The sequence below is a fragment of the Urocampus carinirostris genome, chromosome 14 (genome assembly GCF_059441175.1).
Source record: "Urocampus carinirostris isolate Australia breed hairy pipefish chromosome 14, RoL_Ucar_1.0, whole genome shotgun sequence".
Lineage (NCBI taxonomy): Eukaryota > Metazoa > Chordata > Actinopteri > Syngnathiformes > Syngnathidae > Urocampus > Urocampus carinirostris.
The window spans coordinates 15817621-15838343 of NC_142362.1; the positions used below are offsets into that span (position 1 = coordinate 15817621).

Consider the following 20723-nt stretch of genomic DNA (forward strand, 5'->3'; position numbering starts at 1 on the left):
TGTGTCATTTAATCTGATCAATGGTTGTTTTACATACCTTTAGAAATATGCCTTGCAATTCATTGTCATTCAAACTGCTGACTTGGAGAAGATCCTTAATGTTTGAATGGATGTTTATGAATTTTGCTGCACCCTATCCAACATTTTCCAAGAAAGCTTTTTTGACACTAATTGTATTTGTGGGAGCATAACGTCAGCTAATTTGGTCTCAACTACTAAGGGAATTGCAGTTGATTAGCACGAGTTATGATAATATCATGGGACTGACAGATACTGTCGCTGTATAATTGGCTTCTTGTCATATCAGTTGCTTGTAATTCAAGCTTTTTCTCCCTTCTGTGATAATACTAAAGCTCTATCGGGAATCTCCTTGTCACGACTTTGATATTTGATATTTGTTCTCATTTGCACTTGGAGAGGGGAAAAAGTTATTCAGAATGATTCTATGTTTCATGAAGATATGACATTCCCATCTATTTTTTACATTTAGAGAGCAGAGGCAGACGCTTGACGAATGTCGAAAGTAAGCTGCAAGAGGGACTTTTGGACAGTGATATTTGATACACATAATTCATGGAAAGCTTTGCTGTAGATGTTCAAGCAGTATGAAATATATTTGGTACTAACGATTTCTAATATGAATTTAGTTTTTGGTTTTTGTGTCTTTTCTTTTCTCTCTCAGTCTACCCTTTGGAAATGTAACATAATAGACTCCAGGGACACTATATTTTTTTAGGGCTACAACTAACAATTAATTTCATAATTGATGAATTGGTCGATTATTTTTTTGAATAATAGATGAATCGGATTTTGAAGTCAGAAGTCTAAACGTAGTGCGGTTGTGAAACCGCAAAGCACTGCGTTTTTTCAAGGTATTGTAGTGAGTGATGGAGTTATGGCAGACCACAATTGTTACTGTTCGAGTTTTAATAATATCACAAGCCAATAAAATTGATTCAAAGTATGCAAGCACCACACTATGCCACACCCACCAGGTGATCTCATTGAGTGTCATGGCAGACTCCGTAAACATAGTCCTAGAGTCAAAAAACGAGAAGGAAATTAAGCTTGCACCGAAGAAGGGTGGTACATCACTTGATTGGACCTATTTTGGTTTTGACGAAGCGGACGTGGAACAGAAGAAAACGCCCGATGCAGAATTTGCGCTAGGATTACACAGGGGAGCCAAGGGGGGCGCCAGCCTGCAAACGTTTGGGAACCATTGTTTTATACTTATTTTCTGATTGTTTTCTCTGTATTTCTGTCTGTTCTCTTGAAAAATGTTAAATTTGTTTTTTGATGAAAGTCAAACACTGCAAAGTTGAAACTTTCATGTCAATTTTGTTTGTAAATGATGCAATGTTCAAAATTTTGTTTAATATTTTATAACAGCTTTTTTGTAAAAACTGTCTTGGCACCCTTTGCCGGACTAAAGCGGTACTACAATTCCCAGAAATGGGTGCACTCTAATTTGCATTGATTTAACATTCTTGGTGGGTCATAAATAGCGTGATACAACAAAACGATGATTTAATTAGTTGCCAACGCTTATAATAATCAATTTTAATCGATTTCGTTGATTGGTTGTTGCAGCACTGTTATTTTTTCATCCATTCAAAGGTGGGAATTGTAATTGTCATGGTGGGGGATAGAAATCGACGGGCATTAGTTGTGCAAGTGTCAAAATAGTATATAGTAAGTACTATTTATATGTAACATATATGTACATGATTAGATAACATTAATAATCAAGAAAAAATAAAATATGAATTACTTTAGTGTTACTTCACTTTAGCTGGTACAGTGCAGTTAGCAGGTGAATGCAAGAGGGGAAAAGAGAGTGGATTAAAATGAAAACCGCTTTAAAAAGTTCCTCTTACAGGGATTGTAATTTCCTAGAATACTCTACATGCTTATACTCAAGTGTCCCAATGGTCAGTTTGACATGGCTATATTACCTAACCAGGATGGCTATGCATGTGCCTTTTTCATAATTTTTTATGATCCCAAGTTTCATTTCCGTTATCATCTTAATGCTTCGTAACGTGAAAATATCTTAAGCGAAGCACTCTGTAATCCAGTATCGGTGACAATGAAACAGAAATTTCTGAGAGGGTTTACTTGTTAGGGCCCTGCCTCGAGGATTCAATCTAATTTTAAGGGGGGGAAACGTATACATTTGGATGCGAAATACCAGCCTAGTAATAATTCATTTTTGACGTCTCAAGCCTTCAACGGCTGTGAACGAGTTAATTACGACAAAGTAGGTGTCGTCGATTGCATCGTTAATCATCGTTTTCCCACTGTTTCCATGTCTGTTTTGTAATTTTTTTGGGGGGTGTCCACATGTTGTGATTTCATCACTCAGCGCTTTCACACCTATTACACGACATGTTTTTAATTGATTTATGTAAGCTAATGAAGTGTAACACAATCTTTTCGAATACTATGATTGATGGCGTGTTGAGTACATAATCTCATATTACATTGCGTTCTGTGTCTGAATTGAAGGAACTCCAAGAAGGAGCTCAACGACATCCGGTTTGAATTCACGCCTGGACGAGGTAAGAGTCGATATTGCAGCTGACTGAACATGAACATGAACATGAAATATTTCTGTTTTTGTTTGACTTTCTAGACACTGCCGATGGTGTCTCCCAGGAGTTGTTCTCGGCGGGCCTAGTCAACGGGCACGACGTGGTTACTGGTATTTGCTTTTTATGTCCCGTTTTTGAAATTGCTTTTGTTTGGCCCAGGTGACATTTGTGTTGTTCTCGACTGCAGTTGCTGCTAACCTTCAAAAGATTGTAGATGACCCAACTACCTACAAAGTGTTGACCTTTAAGCTGGTGAGTTTGCTGATGATTGATTGGCTGACAAACCCCGCTGAGTGGACTATAAACAGACGGCAGATTAAAAATGCAGAGAGGGCACACGACTGCGGGAGATGAGTAAAGAGACATTTAAAAACAAAGTTGGGGCGCACGGCTCACATTTATTTAATCTTATTTCTCCTTCCAGTGTCATTGACAGGTACAGACCTAAAAACTCCCATTTTCTCTCGAACAAATTTGTAGCTAAGCTGTTAACTCATTCAATGCGAGAGGTTTCTCTCAAATGGAAAGAGCCGGTTCCAACCAATTTTTGCCATTTTAACTCATTCTTGAAACCCTACAGAAAACTTAGTTCTGTAGCTATATACAGGGTTCGCTCGTATCCTTGAAAAGTCTTAAAAGGCATTGAATTAATTATTCTAAAAATAAGAACTTAATTGGGATTAAAATTCCTGAAATCCAATTTTCGAAGTGAAAACGTTAATCAGGTTTCTATGTTTGAACGAAAAAGCTTAAGTAACAGTTATCAATTGTTTTTTGTCATGATTTATTGATTTACTTTCGTGGCAACATAGCGTGTCCACAATAATGGATCTATCAAAATGGTGATGTGGTTTCAGTCAGGCCTCTCAGAGCAGTAATGTGTCTTTGGTCTACCCAGAATACACATGGCAACTTCAGACATACACATTTACTTTGGACCATTGAAAAGTGTAAATTTGATGAGAATTTGCTGTCCCATGAACATTTTTTGCCATTACTAAAAGCTGTGCCAGGTAATGTCTACCAAGCACGATGTATTGTGCGCAAGAAATGTGTTTTTTCTTTTTTTTTTTGTCGACTTGGTTTTAAATTTGATTTCAAAAGGCCTCAACATTTCTTAAGTCTCAAATTGAGCTTCCTTTAAGCTGTAGGAACCCTCTGTATAAGATTAGGATTTAGGAAAAGCTTGAACCCTCACCTTTCATTTTAATATTTTTTATTAGCTTTTAGCATTGTTTAGTACACAATAGTTGAACATTGCTAAGTTAATTGAAAGTAATAGTTTCCCTGAAATCCTACTAAAAAACGTCTTTTTGGGCAATGATAGATTTCAAGCAGAACTTTACCTTTTGTGCTTTTTTTTGCACATTTGATACCTCCAGTGTCTAAACAAGGCTTTCCATAAACAACAAGTGCACTTTGCTTTCAAAATAACATAAGTTATGCATCAACGATAAATGAGCTTTCGGTCACAATGGCGATCGCGTTCCCTGGAACGACCGCGTTCCTCCGGAATTGCACAAAACGTTAGCCCTCTCCGACCAGACTGTAAGGATGGGACTTGGTTACCTTTTTTTAAAAGAAATAAGCTCTCTGGAGGAGTTGTAACTCCCTAGAAATATTTAACCATATCTTTGCCATTCTCATCACAATGCTTCAGTACGCCTCCTCGCTACGTGGTGCCTCACAATCATTTGTTGGAAAAAGGAAGCAACATTAGGAAGTAGGGGCTCCCTTCATGTGTGAACACAGCCATCTAGTCTTGATACTTAGTGATGAGCAGCGCCAAACCCTTTATAATTTCTTAAAATAAAAATATATATATACATTTTTTTTTTTACATTTTGGCACTTGAAGACAATGCTTCTGAAAACTTAAGTATACATTATGGGATTAAATGAGTTAATATAGCTCTTGTTTGCTCGTTTTTTTTTCCCCATTTGGAATGTTCAAAGACTATCTGCAGACTGTGAATTGAAACCTTTTAAATTCATCCTTTTTTTAATAGTCCATTAATGATCTTATAATGATATGGATGTTATGGTGAAATGTGACTAGTTTTTCCACATGTGTGAATTATGTATGACTATATAAATGAGGGGGGGAATTATATGTGACTGTCTAGTCCCTTCGGTTAGCAAAATTCAGTTGAGCTTGCTGGGAAATTTGGCCTTTATCAGGACGAGATTCCTCAGATTTAGTAATTAACCAAGCATTCTTATTCAAGCTGACTTTAAAAAACATATCCATTGGTAATTAATTCCCACACAATGTATGGTAAAACTGTTATCTTTCTCGCTAACCAATTATCTATCTAGCGTGACATGAGTCAGACCTTTCAAGTGCGGGAAACCCAAAGGATTTCATAAATAGTCGAAACACAGCATTTTGATTAATATTTTATTTGAAGAACATGAGTTTAAAAGCAAGATCTACCTGTTTTCAAGGGGTAATCCCTTTTGAAGTTCGGTGCTTAGGGATGACATCACCGTTGCCAAGAGTTTAGATCAAATCCAATCACCGTTCACAGAGATTTATAGAAACGTGTGGCTATTGCATGTTACCTACTATTCTAAAACGTCAAGATTCCGTTGTTAAGTATGGGTCCATACAATATATTATTCATACATACAAGATATTATTCATGAATCAAACATGATATAAGAAACTTGACACCAGATATACTTAACCATGGTGAAACAAAAGTCCTGGAAATGGGATAAAGTAAAACTCAACAATAAGGGACATAGTTATTTTATTTCTTTGTACATTGCTTAGTGTGGGAAATAATGGGTGTGTCTTCTTTTGTCATTCCCATCTCAAACTTTGTTTCCATTTTTATCATGTTTTTTGCCTTTCCCTTTACCACCACTGCCACCCATAGCTAATCAAATTAGTTTGTTACACAAGCTTCCCTAACTAAAAGCGATAAAAAAAGCATTACACGAGGCAGGTGAGCCAATAGCGTATCGGCATCTTCATGAGGCCGTCACGCAAACCAGCTTCGGTCAATCATGGACAATTCATTACATCCACTACACAGCATCATCTCCAAACAGAAGAGCAGCTTCAGTGACAGACTGCTGTCACAGTCTTGTTCCACGGACAGACTGAGGAGATAATTTCTTCCTCGTGCCATGAGGCTCTTTAACTCCACCCGGGGGAGTAAAAGCCCACATTAAACCCCACCCCCACATTTGCACATTACCTTATTCTTATTACAGTTTGTATTTTCCGTAACACTATTTAAATGCTCTTTATCAACAAGTTATATTGCGTATTTTTGTATTTTATATCTTTTATTTTATTTTTTAACACAAGGATACTGCTGGAAGTGTGAATTTCCCTACAGGGGTGAATAAAGTATCTATCCATCTATCTATCCCTATCTCTGTTATTACTGCAAGTCCCAGTTTTTGGAGCATTTTTCTTTTACCTGTCACTCAAACTTCTTTTTGTCACCTGGTAGGCTTCCTGCTGCGACGACGCGGAGCTGCCGGACGAGGTGAAGCTGATCGGCTTTGCTCAGCTGAGTCTTAGCTGATGCCCCCTCAAGCAGGTGCGATGTGTTCAGGGTAGACAGGCTGAGGAACAACAACAAAAGAAAAAGCAGCACTTCCAGCCAACCTCCCCCAAGCACCAAAATTGACTGCGCTCCTCTGCCCAGCACACGACCAGGGGATCAGGATGAAGCCCAGGAAACCTACTCAGGATGACATGACATGTGAAAGGTGATTTGAGATGTAGCGTTGATTGTTAGTTATTTATTTATTCCCTCAAAAAAATCTGTTGTCGTTTTCCTCAAAGCTCTTATTTATTCATTAATTTTGTCCTTCTTATGCCAAAAAAACTCACATTCCTAAAGCCCAACTCGCGCGATTTACCGCAGTCAAGCACATTTTCTTTCAAAGCAACACAATGAATGTCTTTGATCAAAAGACAATGGATTGTATTCCTGAAAGAAGATTAGGGTCACAGTGAAAAGAAATGCAGTAAGACTCAATGAAAAGTGGGTGTTTGAATGACTAACGAGTCATTTATTCCTATTAGATGCGATTATTCAATTCAGCATGAAAAGCGTGATCTTCAATTCTTTTCAACGTGTCCCTAATCATCCTTCCTAGTAGTCACAACACGGACAACAAGGGTTGAGTGACCGAGACACGGCCGCTAAAATGTAAGATTTGCTGCTCACTGGAGTCACAACAGTGTTAACGCTTCGCAACGCTCAAGGTGCCTTGTTCATTTTTCACGTGCCTAAGACAGTATTGTGAAAAGGGAGACCACACAACTACAAGACGGAGCAGAGTCTGCCCATTTCCATTTCACACGCAGCATTCGTCCACAGAGCGCCAGCTTATACATGTTAATGCACTTTTGGTCTGCGCCCTTGGAGACAAAATCTGAATATTTCTTTTTTTCTAATGTGTAGCTGCAGCTGTGGTGATGTGATGTGATCGGCTCCGGTTTGTCTGCGTTCACAGACTCACTTGCTTTTTATGTCCTTTCACTAGCCTGATGTATAAGACGTTATACGCCCTAATTAAAAAAAAAAAAGTTACTAACGTGCGCTGTGCACCAGGTGATTATTGGCAACATGAAAACTACAACATCTCGTATGCTCTACCACGCGCAATAGCCCCTCATGAGTTTTACGTGTTCAAAAATGTCCCTCATAACCAAATTTCATGAAATTGTTTGATTTTATGTACAGAATGTGTAACCATGTTTCACCCGTTGATGACTTGTAACCTGTTTGCGACAAAAAGCAACAAATAAATTGCTATTTCAACATACTGGCATTGTTTTGTTTCCGATTGAAATCGTCAAGCTGAAGTGAAATAACTTTGCATTGCAAATATCAAGCTTTTGTCTGTTATTTGACCATACATACTGTTGAATGCCGTCCCAGTGATGGCTGTGGAAGTCAATTTTTTCAGCTGTCACTGAATGGTTCGTAGAGTATTAGTATACTGTTTTGGAAAAAAGCCACATACTAAAGGAAATAGAAGTAATGTGTACACTAACCTGTGAAATCAATGCTTTCATATTTCTTGCCTTGTGCAATATTGAGATCTTGCAAACCAACTCTTGGATGAGACACTCCATATCAATTTGTTTTTGGGCTTCAAACACCTCAAAATCCCCATTTCTGGGTGCTGTCCATGATTATATCTTTTGTTCACATTTTTGGCCTTAGATAGATAGATAGATACTTTATTCATCCCTGTAGGGAAATTCACACTTCCAGCAGTATCCTTTTGTTGTTTATTAACAGGGTGGCCTCGGGTGCTGTGTTGTAGTTTAGCAACAGCGGAGTGGATGACGTCACATGCTAGGCCAAAAGTTCAACGTCCATGCAGCAAATGAGATTTTTGTGCCCAGGGTTAGACCACCTCGTGTTCACGTAGATAGCGATTCCACCTCCTCTCCGCTTCCCACAGGCGTTTGTGTCTCTGTCTGCCCTAACAGCGCTGAAGCCGGCTAGCTCCACGTTAGCGTCCGGGATGCAAGACGTGAGCCACATTTCTGTAAAATAAAGCAAACTGCACTCCCTGTCCGCTTTGATGTTATTCACCACCACAGTCAGTTCGTCGGTCTTATTTGGTAGAGTTCACATTTACCAGGATTACGGACGGTACCAAAGTCTTATAACGCCGCTAGCCGCTTAGCCTTCACCTTAGCTCCGGCTCTGCAGCCACGATAGGGCCCCCTCATCACGCCGGCACGAGAATTCTTCAGGGCTAGGTGTTGATTCCTCGAATAAACGCATTTTTGTGCGTTAAAACCCATAACGATAGGATAGAAAAAACACCGAAGATGGAAGCAGACAATTAAAACAATAAATTACAAAAAGAGCTAAATAACAGACAATTAAAACAAATCACAAAAAGAGCTAAATAAAACTGAGCTGCTGGAAAGGCTGCCGTTTGCGGCGGCGCCTATGATGTACAATTTTAGGTGCAATTTTTAGTGACATATCCTTTTTTGATCGTCTGACATTGTTTTCATTGAAATTGAAGGTATTGTTGGATATATTAATCAAAACATGACACAAAAAGAAAAACTAATGCTGAGAGTGAGCATGGCCAAATATGGTCACCTTACGCCCCCTCCCCTAAGGAAATTTGACAGATCTGTTTCTGCCAACCTTTGCTTAAAGGTTTGCACCGTATTTGCACTAATAACCCGGTCAGGCAAAAAATTCCAAATTTTTGGTATCCTGAAAGAAATAAAGTTTCCGTGCAAGTTGCTGGTAGGTCTAGGCACCCGTAACTTATATCTGTGACCACGTAAACCATCAACACGACAGAACTCAAAAAATTGATCAAAAGGCACATCGATCATTCCATGCAGTACTTTGAACACAAAAATTAAATCAAATCGAATTCTACGGAGCTCCAAAAAGTCCAAGTTCAGTCTCATCGGCAAAAATTGAGATGTCACTACTTTGAATGGCCTCAGGTAGGTCGTTCACAAAAAACAGAAATAATAATGGTCCTAGTACTGAGCCCTGCGGTACCCCACTACAAACTTCCGACCACGCTGAAAGAACATCATCAATTTTTACATTGACACCAAACTTTCTTTCTTTTTGCCTCCAGGTTGGCTATTTCTTCAGCGCCTTTTATCACTTTTAGCTGCTAGTCAACAATATTGTAAAAAAACTCCTCTCTTTTCCAGGCACTGTATATTGCAAAAATAATTTTTTTAATAAAATTATAGAAATGAATCACTCTTAATGTAATATTTGTGGCCGATTGCTCATGTTCAACCCATTGTTTTCCAATTAGTTGTTTCTCTTAAACTCCCACACCCCTGGACTACTGGTGACACACAACCAAATATGCGCAATTAAGCCAACCCCCTGACTTCAGTATTGTATTTTATAGTCCTAAATTTAGTTTACGTGCCAGTACATACGATACCTCACTAGTCGTATCAGTCAGCAAATGTATCTAATTTCAAATAAACATGCAAGAAATGACTCACAACAAAGCATCACGTACAAAGCAGCAACATGACTTTATTCAAGTATGTTTTAATATAAAAAAACTATCACAACCCTCGGTAGGAGAGTTGATATCTTCACTCCAAACACTGCAAAACAAAACGGAACATTCGATCTTGAAAGCCGTAGAGACGCACACAAAATGTCTTAAAAGCTTCTGCGATTAACAACAGGTGTACTTTACTTTCTATATGCAAGATACTTTATAATGTTCAGCGAGCGCAGCTGCCCGATAGAGGCACAGAATAATTTGGGAGGCTAAAATACACACATGAATACAGTATTCCCTCGACATTTCACTGATCGACTTTTGCGTCGTTGGTGCATCGTGCATTTCTTTCTGTTATTAGGGTCTGCGGATAAATACGTAATATGTAGAATTTAGGGCTGCAACAGGCTATTAATTTCATAATCGATGAATCGTTCGATTCTTTTTTTCCGATTAATCGATGAATTGGATTTTTATTGTATCTCCTATTCAAATATTGAATTTTTGGACGGATAGAATATTTTGTTTAGAGCACTATTTTCTAAGATATAAAACAATAAAAAAATTGCAAGTGTGTCAATTAACTTGCTAATAAAAGAATGCATGGAAATGTATGCTGCAAATATCTAGGATACTCTTATCCTACCACCTTATCCACAGATCATATTAAATTTGGACTTGTCTTACAAAACAAAAAAGTACATTTCAATTTGTGTAGATTATTTATTTTCTTTGTGGATACAAAAATAAAAACTGTAAACAAGCCCACTTTTCAAAATGTTGTCAACAAATCTGTTTTGGGGGTTAAATTTTGGAATATGATAAACATTGCCAATATGAAAATGATATATGCTCAAGAATTTTCCCCTTGGGTAGAGTTAAATATACCATTATTATTATTTTTCTTTTTTACTTTATCTATTCTTACTTTCTGATTGTTTTTCTCTGTATTTCTGTCCTTTTGGAATTTGTTAACTTTGTTTCATGATGAAACAGTCAAACACTACAAAGTTGAAACTTTCATGACAATTTGGTTCGTAAATGATGCAATGTTCAAAATATATTATATACAAAATTTAACATAGCTTTTTTATAAAAACGGTCTTGACGCCCTCTGCCGGACCAAAGTGGTACTACAATTCCCAGCGTCACAATGAAATGTTGTGCACTCTAATTTGCATTGATTTAACGTTCTTTGTAGCTCACAAATCAGGTGATACAACGAATCGATGATCTAATAAGTTGCCAACACTCTTAATCATCGATTTTAATTGATTTTGTTGATTCGTTGTCGCAGCACTCGTGGAATTATGGCATCGCTTTACAAGTGCCCTAACACTTCAACTAATTGGAGAACTGCATTCCGTTTCCTGGGCGCTGATTGGAACAATCAGATTGAATCGTTAACAAGTCTGGCTGCAATTACTTTAAAACTGTCACCCGACTAAATCAACAAAGTAGCTGGTTTGCTTTTCAGATATATTGCTGCGTCATCTGTTTAGAAGTTGTGCTCGTATGTGGCTTAACAGAGGACTTGCATTAAATGCCAATGGATACAACTGTGGACTTCCACTATATATGTAGGTATACAATTGTTGTATCCACTATATATGGAATTAGCATTGTTCCCACAGGGGCAGAAAATATAGCAAAAATATTGAATATTATTTATGAGCTACATCATTGCACCAGTTTGCCAGTTTTGCTCGTACGTGCTTTGCTAGAAGCATTGACTTACACTTAATATGGATGGATACAACTGTGGCATTTTCGCCGAAGGGGCAGTAAATAAAAAAATCCTGAAAAAATGACCAATGCGTATGAGATTTTTTTTAGCGGGTAAGCCGGAATTAGCACATATAATTTGTCATCTAATATTCCAGATGAGGGAAACTCAGCTTGTAAGCACTAGTAAATTATTGTGTTAAGATATAATATATCAGGGTTTGTATAATTGAGCTGAAAAATGCTTGAATTTTGGGTGAATTACTTGTAAATGCTTGAAATTGTTGCCAGGTTTCTCGGCAGTCTGACTCGATAGACTACGCATAAAATGAAGGAAAATGTGAAAAGTCTGCTTAAAAATGATCCCGACACTGTTTTCTGGTGGCTTTGCATTAGCATCGCAATTCTTATTCGTTTGTGATTGAGGGCATTAGTTTGTATGACATTGTCCTATGAAGCATCATCTTCCCCCTACAGGTTGTGCCCAAGAGAACAGGTAAGTTTTACACCTAAACAGGGCAATGTGAAATGCTTATTAGTGCAAGGATTACGCATCAATTATGGATATTTATTATGGTACATACAAAAAATTAACGTAGTATTTCCAGACTTACTGCAACTGAAAATGTAAGCTACATAGTGCCGTCATTTTTACCCAACACCTACATGGGGAGAGATTTTTTTTCACAAACATTTACACAGGTATTGTTCTAATCCACAAATATATTTGCGATTTACTCAAGACCTAAAAATCCTAAGTCTTGGTAAATGCACACGCAGAATTCAAAACTGCATACGTAAATCACAGATCTATTTGGATCTGCAAGATACATCACCTTTTTTCTTATAATTGTGCAAAAGAAATTGGAAAAAAATGGTTCTGAAAGTGCTTAAGAAGTGCTTGAATATGGCCAGGAAAAAAAGTGAACGAACCCTGGTATATCCAATATATGGTTCCTATTTAAACACTGATGTTTATGGAACGCATTAAACGCGGAAATCGAGGAAATACTGTATTGACGTTTTCGACAGCGGTGTGATGACATAATCACAAAATTGTACCAAAGATCACAATCAAGTCTAACGGTTTGATTATATTCCAGAATGTAAAGTGGAAAACATCGATTGACTTCATTTGCGCTTACGGGGACTGATTACATTTTGGTGAGCCGAGGAAGAAGACGGGTGAGCTGGTTATTGATCCAACAAGGTCAACACAATGGATACAAATATTAGAACCCCTTTCTGGTCCTTACACAATAAGAACGGAATACGTGATTGTTGTGCTTCAACTAAATGTGACAGGGAAGCAAAGAGCGCCAACTCAGCAGCCAGCCGAGCTCCGGTGTCTTGCTCAAGGACACTTAGCAGAGAGAGACACCGAGGAGGTTTTGGCACCAAGGTTGCCCGTCACCTGAAACGGCATCATCGCGTCCGAAGCGGACACCCAAAATATGTCCGCAGTCGCTCTCTTTTTTTGCGCTTGTTTACGAAAGGCATGAAAAGGTGGTGACATTGCTTTCCCTTTTTATGCTACCGCAGAGAAAGGTGCGTTCAAAATGGAGAATCGTTGTGTCGGGTGAAGGAAACCGTGAAAGTGGTGTTGAAGGACTTTTGGAGAGCGGGCTGTTTTGAAGGTACAGTGGAACACAAACCCTTTCCTGGACTCTTATTTTGAAAAATTTCCCTTAGAGAAATGCAAAAAGTCACCTGAAATCGGGTTAAAGGGAAGAGGAAGAGAGTGACAGTATTTTCAGAGCTATAAGGTGCACCACGTCATAAGGCGCATGCTCAAAGTATTCCTCTGTGAGCTATTTATTTCAAATATAAGGCGCATGATATTAAAACATCCGGGTTGCATTAATAAAAAATCAGAAATATAAATATATATCATAGAACATAATAATGGAAATCTGATTTCACATCGCTGCGCAGTGGTTAGCGCGTGTGCGGCACAGTTCTGAGGTCATGAGATCGAACCTCCTGTGTGGAGTTTGCATGTTCTCCCCGTGCTTGCGTGGGTTTCCTCCGGGCACTCCGGTATCCTCCCACATTCCAAAAACTTGAAAGTCAGGTTAATTGTCCCTAGGTGTGAATGAGCGAGTGAGTTTTCTGTCCCTGGTGTGCCCTGCGACTGGCTGGCAACCAGTTCAGGGTGTCCCAAGCCCACTGCCCGAAGATAGCTGGGATGGGCTCCAGCACCCCCGCGACCCTACTGAGGATAACCGGTGCAGATAATGGATGGATGATTTTACAACTAAATACACTTGATTTCTTCATAAAAAATTACAGTACGGAGAAGCTTTTCATTGTATTGTTATACATTTATGATTTCATTTACTGTTTATCCAGTCTTGTAAGGCGCACTTTCTGATTTCTTGCAAATTTTTGTTCTTCAGGTGTGCCTTATAGTCCGGAAAATACGGTACATTTCCTTTTATTTGTGCACCCATAGGTCATACATTATTTGCTTCAACATGTTTTATCTGAGTCTAAAAAGGAAATGGAAAGTCATTTTTCCGCTGCCCCTTTTATTCAGTTTTTTTGTTTTTATGCAGCAGGGCTCCTTTTCAACCCCCCCTGCAACTTCTTGCCCTTTTCGTTCACTCGTTTTTTGTCTGCTCTGGTGTACTCTAAATCCTGTCGCAGTAAATTTTACATGCTGTCACTATCATGTGAAAAGTAACGTTTTATGCGTGATGTAAATTTTCCCTTCCATCATCTGCACAGCTTATCCTCAGTAGGGTCGCGGGGGTGCTCGAGCCCATCCCAGCTATCTTCAGGCAGTCCGCCCACTCGCTCTTTCACACTTAGGGACAATTTGTACCGGCCAATTAACCTGACATGCATGTTTTTGTAATGTGGGGGAAACCGTAGAGCCAGGAGTAAACCTACACAAGCATGGGGAGAACATGCAAACTCCACACAGGAAGGTTTGATCTCATGACTTCAGAACTGTGGTTTATTAAAGAGTGATTTAAAAGGTTTTCCTTTTCTAAAACTGTCAATATTAAAACAAAAAAATCACATTTTTTCTTTATGGAACAACGCTTACAAGAGGTTTTTTTTCACATGACAATCACATGAGACCAACTGCAGGCAGGGCTGGTTACTGTTGAGGACATTTTGTATTACTCAGTTTCTCTAAGTGAAATTAACTTCAAAAGAAAACTATTGATTTTAAAAATCACATAAATACATAAACTGTTATATAAATGTGCATTTTGCATATTAAAATATTTGTAGGCGGAGAAATTTGCATTGATATATATCATGATCCTCATCTCAGCTGACATAACCATCCTTCATGTAGCTGGAACGGGTACCCGAAAACCCTAAAAGGGTAAGGTTTGGCAACAAAAATGGAAGAAAAACAGTGCAGTTTGCTCACTTCGAGTTTCCATTCTTTGTATTCCTTCTTTACACAACACAGTGATGTCTAAAGGTTAAATACACACTGTCCCTTTAAATGTTTAATACTGGTTTTGTGATAAGTTGTATCGAAATGAGGTTGTAGCAGTTCGAGGATCAAATTTGAGGAGAAGCAATAGGGCCTAATTAAAAATGAATTCATGAAAAGCTAAAAAAAATGCTAAAATACAAAAAAAAACAAACAATAAAACGCGTATTTGCAATTCACATTCTCTCGCCACTTCCAGTCAAATTGTTGACGTGAGTTGAGGAGCTCTTCATCGAGTGTCATTCAGCATTTTCGCTTATCATTTTTTTCTGTGTGCATCCAAGGGCGTCGGTTTGGCCTTGGCACTCGTGGGAACATATTTTTTACAGAGTTCGTACGGGGAATTGTAAACCTTGAAAATGCTTGAAATTCATCCATTGCAACCTGGTCATCCTTTTGATTTGATTTTTATTGTATATTATACTTTTATTATTTCATTTTTAATTTTATAGTTTCTTTATGCAACATTCATTGCAGCGTGGAAGATCACTCCGTGTGCGGTCCCTTCTTAAGGTTTATTCATTTTCCTCATGCTGAGGTTTTTGAGTTTTTCCTTGCCCTCATGTAGGTTTTAGATCAGGGGATGGTGTAATAATAGTCTGTAGCCTGTACAGCCCACTGAGACTTCTTGTGATTAAGGACATCACAAATAAACATGACTTGATTTGAAATGTAATGTTGTGTTCACAAGATTTGAAATGAGCTTTAATTTTGGGTGTAGTGCTTGTAAATACTTGAAATTGTTGACGTGTTTCCAGGCTGTCTAGCTCGATAGACCACGTATTAAATGAAGAAAATAAATAGTACGCCTAAAACTAATGGTGACACTGCTTTCTGGTGGTTTCACTTTGCTAATGTAGTAGTTCTTCTCTCCTTATTTACGGCAGCTGGCATTGGTTTGTATGAGAAGCGTCATCGCTCCCTATGCACCCTTCCCCTACAAGCTGTGTGCTAATTGTTGCCTCAGAATGGGGGAATTCTTGTCCTTCTATACCTGCCAATTGATCGTGCATCGAAGATAGTGACATCTTAAGCACACAGTATGTGCTAGCAGCAAGATAGCGACTTTATTTCAGCAGTATAAAAAACTTTATTTCATTTATTGTCCATATCAGGCAACAAGTAAAATACCATTCTATGCCAACAAGTTAAATGGACGAAAAGTGGCTCAGATGACTAGTTCATATTTACAGTAGCTTAGTTCGCACAAAAGCTAAACATTCAAAGAACTTACTTTCCTTTTTTTTTACAGTTTGACTTCATTGAGTGCTGTCAGTAAGAAAAAAAACACAAACATCTGATATAAACCTAAACCACTAATGACCACTAATGAAATGAGGCACAGAAACTCAAGTTTCATTTTCTATCCCCAGTTCTGTGAAAGACAGCTGCTAGTTTATTATTTGGTTTAAAATTTATCAATTTTCCTGGTTATTTTTCCTACCGGCAGCACTTATGACCTTAAACAACAGGGCTATGGATTGATTCCATCGGATTTCTTGTTTTAATGTTACTTGAGAAACTGGAAAATTGGCTTTGGAAGTCCAAGTTCTTGAATTTAGCCATTAAAATGGTGTATGGACCCTGTTTTTAAGTGATTACATGATATTTTTAGGGACAAAACAATGACTGCTCTATGTTTGTGGGAAAATGTCCCCTCGGTCCATGCCAAAACGACGCCCTTGTGCGCATCGCTAACACCAAGCATTGCAAGCCTCAGTTTTTGTCTCAAAAGGCAGAAAAAACCCCAACACCCAGTTTTAACACCTCAGGTGTTTCTTGCTCGACATGTCGTTCCAGACACGGTGCATCTCCTCAGGGGAGATCTGGTGGACGGTGATGACCCTCCTGTACCTGCACAGGCTATAAGCCATTTTCCAGTGATTAAATCCCGTATTCTGGAAGGGGTGTATACCCAGTTTACGCAAGCACAACCCCACGTAAACGTCCTCCAGGTGCAAAAGCCGGGTGTGCTGCGATGTTTTGAAGATCAGCTCGGCCACATCCGAGGAAAAAACGTAGCCGGTGCCCGAGCAAAACGGCGGGTATTTACTCTCAGGGTAAAGATCCCTGGACATGTACCACTTGCTGCGCATGTCTCTTATAGGCCCCCCGTGGATGACGTACCCGGTGAAATACCGTTTCCTGGGCTTGGTGGTCGGTTTGAGGAGCTTGTAGAGGAGGTTGTCCATGTTGACGAAAACGTCGCTGTCTGTTTTCATGACGTACTGCGCTTTAGGACAGAAGGTGGCCACCCACCGCATGCCCATCATGGTTTTGAGAGTCAGATTGTGATAGGAGTCGATGAAGTCCTCCACCACGATGTCGTGGAAGATCTGGCTCTCCTGCTCCACCATCTGGTTGAGCACGGCATCCGTGTTGCGTCCCAGGAGGAAAACGGTGAGGATGCGCAGATCGCTGAAGGCGCTCTCGTCACCCCAAGTCTCACGGATGGCCTGCCGGGCGTCAAATTCCTTGTGGGTGGTGCTGATGAGTATCACCAGGAAAGGAGCGTCGCCCTCGCACTTTTTGGCTTCGTTGATGAGGAAAGGGTAGGCGTGCGCGTTCAGAGGCCTCGTCCGGATGTTGGTGAAGGTGACGTTCTTGCCAGGTTTGGTGTTACGGCGGATGGGGATGGAAACGTGGCCCACGTAGGTGGAGGTCGGGCGGGAGAGGCTGAGGTACCACAAGGCGCTGGCCCAGCACACCACTGTTAGGATGTAGAGGCAGGACACTTTTGAAGGCATGATGTTGCATTTAAGTGCAAACGCACTGTCGGGATTTTAGAAGGCCATCTAAGGCCACCCGGCGAGGCAGCATTGAGCTGCTCCGGGGTGGCGGGTCCACTCTAATCGGAGCTAATCGATTATTTGAGGAAGGGGTGTTGAGACTTGCATTGTAGTCCAGAGAAGCTGACAAATTTTAGGGATGTCCAAATCATCTTGGGGTTTCCATTTATATCTGAAAGAGAAAATGAAAAATACCTTATTGCGGTGTATTCTCACGTATTATGCTTGTATATATGTTTTTTTCATTTTTTAATTTTAAATTTCCAATGACAACAACGATAGACTGTATATATAATATAAAATAATATATGGCTGGGATGGGCTCAACGACCCTAATAAGGATAAGCGGTACAGCTAATGAGATGAGATGAGATAATATAATATCAAAGCTCAAACACCATATATAAGCAGAAATAAAAAAAAAGATGCTGAACAATAACATTTTCTTTTGGCAGACCTTTTTTATTAATATAATTATTTCTGTTATTTTACTAAATTTATAACGAATTTGATGGATAAGTTTCTCTTTCTGTAGATGTTTTTCATTATTGTAGGCATTATTTCTGTTATTATAATTCATTTTTAAATACAATTTAACTGATTTGAGCTTGTTTACGAAAGTTTGCCCTTAAGTACAATTTTCTGATTAATTTGGGCATTATTTATATAGTTCTATTTTAACTTTTTTGTAAAATTAGAAAAACTAGGAATGTAGTTAATAAAATGTATGTTTACATTTCTCTTGTAAAATAAACCTTTCGTTCTTTTTCCGGAATTATTTTGTGCAAAATTGTTTAAATTTTCCTATATTTTTAACCTATTTTTTGTAGTTAAAAAGAATAATCATAAATTAACTAAGAGTTCTTTACTTTTACTATCCTTTTTCTGTAAAATATATGAATTTTTTTTAACATCTTTCTAGCAAATCATTAAACATTTTGTTCTTTAATGTCATTATACAAGTACATGTATAACACATTTGGAGGGATTCTCCTTTCACTGTAAGTAAGATATTAAAAATGTGCTATAGAATGCAATAAGTAAAGCAATACCGTAAATTCCGCACTATAAGCCCCTACCTTTTTCTCAAACTTACAACCCTGCGGCTTATTCAGTGATGCGGCCAATTTATGTAATTTTTCTACCGGCCGCCAGCGACGCTCGAGTACAAAGGGTAAGATTTAGACTGCAACTTCTTATCTTATGCACAAATTAAATTGGCGTAGATATATCCTCATCATGCAAATTGCAAAAAGAAAGGCACATGACGCAACTTTCAAGCTAAACGCAGTCGAGCAGTCCGAAATGGAAGGCAACAGAGCTACCGCACGTAAACTTTACTTTGCTTGCGTGTTTTTGAATAAGGGAGCGTGGAACGACGTCTATATGACAAAGCCTCTTTCCCATACTGAAGGAAGACGACTTAGATGACGTCAGTTATAAGGAGGAAGATGAGGACAGTTCACCGTGCTTACTACAAGCATGGTATGGTTTTTTTACAGAGCTGTTTACTGTGTTGCTAGTAGCGTTTTGCTACCCTTCACAGGCACGGTTTGGGATGAAAGTTATAATATTATTTTTAAAGCTTTGAAAACTCTCTCGGTGTACCGTCTTTCTTTGTAAATATGTGTAACCATGTATAATATGTATTAGCAACTGTATATTTTTGTAATGTATTTATTTTAGAAACATATTCTGATATGTTTTGTACGAGCAAATGAGAAAGAAGGGGCGGGGCAAACGCAGGCTGACGGGAAGTGGAGTAAAGGTGAGACGTGTTTGTGGACGCGGCCAACAATAGTGGATATATATTTTTCCCACCCTTACCTTTGGAAATATACACTTTTTTCTTGGATTACTTTCAACGGGCACCCGGACTCTGCAGGTCTGCATTAAATCTTAAGTAACGGTATCATTTTCCGTTGCCAGCTGTGTTTTTTTGGACTTTATCGGGTATGGATTAATTTCGTGTTTGAATTGCGTATTTTCAATGTGGGCGCATGCGGCTAATATAGAGGTGCGGCTTGTGTATGTACAGAATCGGTTTTCCTCCCGAAATGTGGTGGGTGCGGCTTATAATCAGGTGCGCTCTATAGTCCGGAATTTACGGTAGGTCTTTTTATACAAGTATTGATTCAAAGGGGGGCGGCACGGCGGCTGGGCTGTTAGCGCACAGCCCCACGGTGCAGAGGTTCAGGGTTCAAGTCCGGCTACCGCAGCCTCCCCGTGTGGAGTTTGCATGTTCTCCCCGTACCTGTGTGGATTTCCTCCGGGCACTCCGGTTCCCTCCCACTTTCCCCAAAACATGCATGTCAGGTTAATTGGCCGGTCCAAATCGTCCCAAGGTGTGAATGAGAGAGTGAATGGCTGTCTGTCCCTGTGGGTGAATGAATAAATGAATGATTTAAAGGATTTCTACTTGAGATGAAACATCCGATTTTCAAGGTGGTCCAAGAATATCGAGGCACATCAACAACGACAGCGTTTTACTATTAATCAATTTGTGTTCACGACCACAGAGGCATCATTTTAAGGTTTCCAAATTTAATTTTAGCAGCCAGCTTTCATAGATTTTCCCCACTTAACAAAACACATCGTGCTGTGGATCCAAAGTAGACTTAAAAAAATAAATAGATAGAATTAAATTACCCTCATCCAGCTCGAAATAGCGACTCATTATTCTTTTTCTTCCCTGCCAAAACTGAGGACATTTGCAATTTATGAAAGGCAAATCCTGCTCGCTTGACTTTCCACAATCGAGTTTACTCCCAAAGAAAATCACTCTTATTTCTCTGCAGATTTGCATAACCAAAGCATAATTCATGACGCCGCTTGCCGGGGTTAGTGTTTATCAATTATACGGCCGCTTGCGTTTGCCAATATCTCAGGTCAGGCCGAATGCAAAGAGCGAGCTGGGATCTGCTTATTGTCAGCCTTATAATTGAGCACGGGAAGGAGGGAGAGACATTACGCTGTACCGTGGGTGGGCAACATACGGCCTACGGGTCACACGCGGCCCCAGTCGAAGGCAAACTAATTCAAGACTTAAGACTTTTTAAGTTGACAAAATAAAAACAATCTAAACAAACAAAACAAAAAAAACACCACAAGAATTAGAAGTGATTTTGAACAATTAAATTATTTTTTTGGT

General features: G+C 39.1%; 2 protein-coding genes across 3 annotated transcripts in view; one reads left to right on the forward strand and one right to left on the reverse strand.

Moving 5' to 3' along the window:
* Positions 1-7393, forward strand: part of stk39 (serine threonine kinase 39) — a 30437-nt gene extending 23044 nt beyond the window's left edge. For both annotated transcript variants that reach the window (XM_088352611.1, XM_088352612.1), the window contains exons 15-18: positions 2512-2564; positions 2639-2707; positions 2785-2849; positions 6067-7393. In XM_088352611.1, coding sequence (XP_088208737.1) covers positions 2512-2564; positions 2639-2707; positions 2785-2849; positions 6067-6141 — 262 coding nt within the window. In that variant the 3' untranslated portion in view covers positions 6142-7393. The remainder of the gene's footprint in view (positions 1-2511; positions 2565-2638; positions 2708-2784; positions 2850-6066) is intronic.
* Positions 7394-15828: 8435 nt separating this feature from the next.
* The window catches only part of b3galt1b (beta-1,3-galactosyltransferase 1b), a 40973-nt gene continuing 36078 nt past the window's right edge, over positions 15829-20723 (reverse strand). Inside the window, exon 2 of the mRNA XM_088352664.1 lies at positions 15829-17744. Within this exon, the coding sequence (XP_088208790.1) occupies positions 16544-17530 (987 nt within the window). The 5' untranslated portion in view covers positions 17531-17744 and the 3' untranslated portion in view covers positions 15829-16543. The remainder of the gene's footprint in view (positions 17745-20723) is intronic.